The 7,304-nt window shown below is 52.2% G+C and overlaps 1 protein-coding gene across 1 annotated transcript; it reads left to right on the top strand.

The window, feature by feature from the left end:
• Nucleotides 1-5,730: 5,730 nt before the first annotated feature.
• On the top strand, nt 5,731-6,997 carry LOC119283827. Its single transcript, XM_037563219.1, has 3 exons — nt 5,731-5,814; nt 6,325-6,671; nt 6,752-6,997. The coding sequence occupies exons 1-3, from the start codon at nt 5,731-5,733 to the stop codon at nt 6,768-6,770; spliced, it is 450 nt and encodes a 149-aa protein (XP_037419116.1). The 3' UTR covers nt 6,771-6,997.
• The last annotated feature ends 307 nt before the right edge of the window (nt 6,998-7,304 follow it).

Here is a 7,304-nt window from a genome sequence, read left to right as displayed (position 1 = left end):
ACCGAGTGGAGAGCAATCCTCTCACTTGGGGGTTTAGCTACAGTCTAGTACTCACCTAAGTTTGAAAAATCCCACCGAGTTGTGAGCAACCCTCTCACTCGGGGGCTTAGCTGCAGTCCAGTACTCGCCTAAGTTTGAAAAATCCCACCGAGTGGTGAGCAATCCTCTCACTCGGGGGCTTATCTGTAGTGCAGTACTCGCCTAAGTTTGAAAAATCCTATTGAGTGGTGAGCAACCCTCTCACTCGGGGGCTTAGCTGCAATCCAGTACTCGCCAATGTTTGAAACCCGTCTCTATCCAGAAGGACGGCGAGGTGCAGGTCGACTGCAACCTTCTCCTTCGGAGCTGCACCTCAAATACAATGTGCGCTCCATGCCTATTCGCAAGGACCACAAGGTGCAGGTCAACTGCAACCTTCTCCTTCGGAGCTGCGCCACAAATACAACGTGCGCTCCATCCCTATCCGCAAGGACAACGAGGTGCAGGTCAACTGCAACCTTCTCCTTCGGAGTTGCGCCACAAATACAACGTGCGCTCCATCCCTATCCGCAAGGACGACAAGGTGCAGTCGGCTGCAACCTTCTCCTTTGGAGCTGCGCCACAAGTACAATGTGCGCTCCATCCCTATCCGCAAGGATGACGAGGCACAGGTCGATTGGAGTCTCCACTTCCGAGATGCATCTCAAACACAAAGGTCATTCCAAATGAAGAACAAATTCCACTCGAAGGCAATCGCAAGCATATCCAGAGATAATTCAAGTTCAGATAAATCCTAAAATTCAAGACCACGGATCAAAGTACTCGGGCGTTCAGCCCGAAGGAGTTTAACGATTACAAAAATCACTCGGCATCCCGAGGCAAATTTAAGGTGGAGCGTAAAAGTTTGCTCACTCTGCAGGAGGAGGGCTGGCAGGCTCGACGAATTCGTCTAGGTCAATTTTGTCGGCAATCCAAGTGGCGGCAGCAATGAAAGTCTCCATGAAGGATTGGAAATCATGCTTCTTGGTGTTGGGAACCTTGATCGCTGCTAGCTTCTCTTCTCGCGCTTCCTTGCAATGGACACGAACCAAAGACAGAGCCACATCAGCATCGCATCGGGCAGAAGACTTCGTCCATTCTTGCACTCGACCGGGGACTTCATTAAGTCGAGTCATCAGAGACTCGAGGTCATTCTGAAGCGTTGCCCCTGGCCAGAGTGCTGTGTCGATCCGCGACATTGTGACCTTCAGTCGAGCAAGATAATCAACAAGACCACCGATGCGGGATCCCAGTCGGAGCACATTCATGGCAGCTTCATCCTTCATTGGAGAGTTGATGGGGTCCAAGCTTGGTTCAATTCGCCTGGTCTCTGCCCCGAAGTCCCGGCAAAACTCTGCATGCACAATTCAACGGTGAGTCAATGGTTATATGCCGAGTCGGCGAGAACAAACCAGTTGGATCAAAGAAAATACCTTCAAGCATGACGAACAACTTCTTAGCAAGGCTTCTCAGATAACTCTCCAGATCGTTCCTCCTGCGGGCAATACTTTCCATCTTCTCATTCAGATTGACCTTGTCCTTCTTCAGACGAGTTACTTCCTTATTGGCTTCGTCCAGAGCAGCTTTTAGCTTGGCATTTTCTTCCTCCAATTTGCCGACTGAAGCCAACTTCTGTTCAGCTAGAGCGGTTTTCTCATCAGCTTTTTCCTGCGTGGCCGCCAAATCTTGATCCTTTTTGCAAGAGCTTGGTTCAGTTTCTCTGAAAGAAATAATGCTTGATTCAGAAAAAAGAAGAATGAAATCTAGTTCAGGGATAAATCAGTCGACAAGTCTTTCTTACCAGCGGCGTCATCCTTGGCCTTCTGCAAATCTGTCTTGGCCAGCTCTAGATCGAGGTTGAGTTGAATCTGCTGCTTCTCCAGGTCAGCAAAACAAGCTCCAAGATCACAAGATTTCTGCAACCGAAGAACAAGTCAGTCGACAAGTGAAAAGATTGGTTATTTCAAAGAGATAAAAGGTTAAAGCCAACAAATTCTAAGACTATTGCCGAATCAAACATCCAACAGTAGTCTCGGGGACTACACCCAGTGGGTGCACTTAGCGTGCCCCCACTGGTTCAGTTTACACTCGACAAGGCCTGTCCAGCACGAGTGCCAAAAAAAGGTTGCTCTCAGACCATAGTCGATTGCCCGCAGTCGACCACGGTCTCGGAGACTACACCCAGTGGGTGCACTCAGCGTGCCCCCGCTGGCTCAGATTCCACTCGTCATGGTCCATCCAGACCGAGTGAAGAAATTCCGATACTCAGACCACAGTCGACTGCCCACAGTCAATTATGGTCTCGGGGACTACACCCAGTGGGTACACTCAGCGTGCCCCCACTGGTCAAAAGATTCAATCGACAACAACATAGTCAGCTCAAAGTAGGAGTTTGTTCGGTGACAAATCAAAACACCCAGTGGGTGTACAGATGCAAGGCGCAGACGGATGCAAAGATCCTTTGAAAGAAAGTTTTCAGGTACCATATCCTGACAGAACAAGCCAGAAGAGTCAGCCGACGATCTGCTAACCTGGACGTTGCTCTGGAGAGCAGAGCTGGCATCATAAGCAGCTTGGCTGGCTTCCCGCACCATCTTCATTTTCTCCATCATAATGCCCGCTTGGCGTATAGCCTCTTTTGCAGCACCCACCTGGTCCTCTGGGACGTGATGCGCAGCAAAAATGGATGGTGGGTCGGCAGGAGTCTGTGCGGCTGACGCTGAAGGCTGAGCACTCGACAGCGGTATGGCGAAGGAGACGGAAGCCCGATTGGCATCGTCGGCGTCCTGAATTACCGGTTCCGCCACCGGCGTCGACTGAGGCATCTTGCCAGCGGACGTTTTCCTGTTTCTTCTCCCCAAGGGCCTCTGTGGCTCGTCCTCGTCATCGTCGGGGAGGTCAATGACATTGAGAGCTGTAAAAAGATTAGTCGCCAAAATTTGATCACCCGATTGGGTATATCATAGTTCAATCGACAAAGCGAAGACAAAATCACGAAGATTGTACCTGGATTGGAGGTGACCGCATCTTCCATTTCCTCATCCTCGTTTTTATAAGAAGAGGTCCCAGAGGTAGCGGCACTGCCAGTTTCAAGATTCATTCGGTCAAACCAAGGGAAAAATAAACAACACAGAACGTCGAGTAAAAGCAAAAGAAGAACACTCATGCAGAAGCAACAAGAACGACAATTTTGATTTTCGGCAGCGCCTTCCGAGTCTTCTGCACTACAACCTTGGACTGCTTTGGGGCCTTTTTAGTTGGTGCCGGAGAGGACGTCCGAGGACGCTTTGACGACTGCCCGGTCTGAACGGTCGCCTTGTCACGGGCGCTCGCCAGATCGTGAGTAAGCTTGGATCGCCTTTCCCTGCGGGGAGGAGAGTCGACCTCTTCTTCGTCACTCGGGTCGTTGCTCTCCTCGTCCCCCTGTCCGTCGGAATGCCACTCGCCGCTTTTGCCTCCGCTTGCCCCCCCTCCGGGTCCTACTCCTGCTCTCCGTTGGGCATCGAATACATTTCAGTAAGGGCCTAGAAGAAAACAAGCAAGACAAAGTCAGTCGGTGAAGCATAAACAATTGCATGTTAAAACAAGACGACATTCGGTAATTCAGAATTGGGCCTTGTCTGGTTCGTAGGATTGGTCAAGTGGAGGTATTCTCCTGGCCCCTCTGGGGTTATCCTTGTTTCCAGTGATACTCCTCAACCACTTCTCCACCGTATCCTCGTCGACTTCTTCTGGGTGCACCCGAGTGGAATCTTCAATGCGCGAGTACATCCACATCGGATGGTCGCGGGCTTGAAGTGGCTGAATGCGTCATCTGAGGAAGACTTCCAGCAGATCCATTCCAGTTACACCCTCACGGATGAGATGGACCACTCGCTCAACCAGCACTTTCACCTCCGCTTTCTCCCTTAGAGTCACTTTCAAGGTGGAGGGCTTCTCTACGCGAGCCATAGAAAAAGGAGGAAGTCCAGTCGACTGGCCTGGAGTCGCCTGGTCTTTGCAGTAAAACCAGGTCGACTGCCACCCTCGGACCGACTCAGGAAGAATTATGGTTGGGAAAGAGCTCTTACCCCTCATCTGAATCCCAAGGCCCCCACACATCTGGATCACTTGGGTCCTCTCGTCACTCGGGTTGGCCTTTTTTACCGACTGGGAGCGACACGTAAAAATGTGCTTGAAGAGACCCTAGTGTGGTCGACAACCTAAGAAGTTTTCGCACAGAGACACGAAGGCACCAAGATACACGATGGTGTTGGGGGAAAAGTGATGAAGTTGTGCTCCAAAGAAATTCAAGAAAGCTCGGAAAAAAGGATGCGGAGGCAAAGAAAATCCGCGCTCGATATGAGTGGCGAGGAGGACGCACTCACCCTCCCGCGGTCGAGGTTCAATCTCACCCTCCGGGAGCTGCGCGGATTCGTGAGGAATCAGCCCCTCTTCTGCTAGATCGTCGAGGTCGTCCTGGCGGATCGTCGACCGGATCCAGTCGCCCTGGATCCAGCCGCGCGGCAAACCGGACCTCGACGAGGATCCGCCATGGCTGGACTTCTTCCCCTTCGCCTTCGGCGTCGCCTTCTTCGCACGCTCCAGAGCCACCCTCTTGTCTTTCCCCATCGCCGTGGACGGAGCTCGAACGGAGCGGCGGTGCTGGAGCAGGAGCGGGCGCAGTGGGGAAAGCTGAAGAGGAAGGAGAAGAATGAGGGCGCACTGTTCAAAAACCCCGGTCCGGTGCCTTTTATGGGGTTGCTTCCGAGTGACTGACCTGTAGGCCCGGGCGATCTTATCGAATCCCGCAACAGTCGCGCGCAATACGTGGCAAAAAAGGCGGCGTGGAAATCGAGGCGGCCTTGCCTTATCCAGCCTGATTACTGCGGCCTCCTCCGCCCCGCGCGCTTCCCAGAATTCGAATCCCGTGAGATCCGGGGACAGCAGAATGACTTGTCAGACAGAAGATCTCCTCCATATTTAGCACTCGGAGCTCTTCCAGCGAAAGTTCACTCGACAAAACCAGGAATGGATCAAGGTGACTGAAAAACAAGTTGGTGTCATCACCTCGGTTCGTTGATCCAAAACAAGACACACCCGAAGCGCGAAAAATGAGTCGGAAGTATTTTCAACTCCTTCTCCATTCAAACCCTGATCCATTCGGGGGCTAATGATGAGGATATGTACCTAGGGTAGGGTCACACGCCTGACCTAAATACCCTCCCCAAGGACATCACCCCAAAGTCAGAAGCATTCAAAGAAGAACCATCATCCACTCGACCATGAAGCGTTCCACTCGGAAGACTCGAAGTCACTCGACCATGGAGACTGTCACTCGACCGCCAGAAGATCTAAAGCCACTCCGTACTACAACGGTTGGACATTACGTCGTAGCTTTAATGGTCATTATGTCTCTTTATTACTAGCGTTACCAGTAACGCCCCCCTCTTGATGTACCTTAAATCCCTTGTAACATGGGCTGGCCGGGGTCCTGGCGCACTCTATATAAGCCACCCCCCTCCACATGCACAAGGGTTCGCACCCCCTGTAACACATACGCATATAATCCAGTCGACCGCCTCCGGGCACCGAGACGTAGGGCTGTTACTTCCTCCAAGAAGGGCCTGAACTCGTAAAACTCGTGCGTACAACTTCTCCATAGCTAGGATCTTGCCTCTACATCCCTACCCCATATTCTACTGTCAGACTTAGAATCACGACAGGCGGGGCATGGCTACTAGTGGGGGCGGAGTGCAAGTGGAAAGTGGCAACGCGGCGGACATGAAAGGCAAAATGTGGACGGGTAGGATTCTGGTGCTGATGATATCGCTAGTTCTGGCATGTCAATTGAAAAAAGGCGCAAACCAACATGCGGTTGGATGGTTTGGAGGACAGTGGTATCCCCAATCCCATAGTTAGATTCACGTCTGAACATGGGCTCTCTCAGCGATTTCGAATTTCAGGCCGTTGGATCTCTCCCTTGATGCGATTTGGGCCATCAGATCCGCCCCTGAGATGAGCTGGGCCGTTAGATATAATTCAAGTTCAAAGCAATGAACAGTAACTTTGTTTTTCCACTTCGAGATTTTAATCGTTTTTCACTGACTACTGGGGTCCGACACTCATGGGCCAGGCCTATCAGCGGCTTGGGTGCGCAGACACCCGGTGTGGGTGGCTCGCAGTCAAATATGTGTGCCACCGCCTGTAATTTTCGGATCCCGCTGAGGGCATTAGAGGGAATTCACTTCGTCACCCTTGCGTGGCGTGATGTGTGTGGGTCGTTTTCCAGTGTAAAGGAGGCACCCGATTGGGTGAAAACCCTAGCCGCCGCCACTCTCCCGTCCAGTTCTCCTCCCCCATTGTCGAGTTTGCCTCCGCCGCTGCTCTCTCCCGTCCATCTCGCGCCGCCACCCACCGACTCCTCCCCTGTACACGGCGAGCTCGAGGAGTAAGGCTCGCAACTGGGCACTGCCATACGAGGGCCATGCCGAGCACGGCGGCCTCTGGTTCGGCTTCTTATACGGTGGCCACCTCTGCGCGTGGGATGACCTGTGTGTCGCCGCTGTCACCACAGACGCAGGGCCAAAGGCAACGGCCATGTGCCGCCATCAGCGGGAGGAGCGACGGCCGCCGAGACGGCCGTCCAGGTCGCCATTGTCGTCGTCATTCAGGTGCTCTTCCGCTCGCTCTCGCCCGCCACCTCCTAGCCATTTGTTGTGTGCATGTTCCTGATCCATTTATCGTTTCACAGCTGGATCGACAAGCAGTGACATGTTCGCTGTGCGCATCAATTGCTGTCACCTTGGCCACCTGACGAAGATGGAAGACGGGGATGTGGTTATGGTTTGTTAATTTTGGCTAGGTTCTTTGTTGCTAATTGATGGCCGGTGGAATAGACACGATCTGTAGTTGCTGCTCCTCTAGGTTGTGTCGTTGGTGCTGGTTGGAGTGCTGCTCCTTCTGGTGCAGATCCTCCACCTCGTGCTCTCCTCCTCAAGTTGTCAGCCACCTTGTATTTGGTCTCTTTTGAACTGATGGGAAAGACAATATGTTTTACATAGCAATGGGTGCAAGAGCTGGTGAATGCCATATTAGGGTCCATTAATCATCGGAGAGTTGGGATAAAACTGAAAAAATTAATGCCTGAAGGTGACTATACTATCTGTCTAGTGGAGTAAACAAGTTCAGGTTGCTTAAGTGTAGTAGTGAGGGATTGGTCTGCTTAAGTGTGCTCAGGTTGATGATAGCTTGGTTTTTTGTTCTCCCAGTAAGGAACCACCCCCAGTCGTTGTCCTCGCGCTGCA

This window comes from Triticum dicoccoides, chromosome 4A, assembly GCF_002162155.2.
Source record: "Triticum dicoccoides isolate Atlit2015 ecotype Zavitan chromosome 4A, WEW_v2.0, whole genome shotgun sequence".
NCBI lineage: Eukaryota > Viridiplantae > Streptophyta > Magnoliopsida > Poales > Poaceae > Triticum > Triticum dicoccoides.
This window is presented reverse-complemented; position numbering and strand designations above follow the sequence as displayed.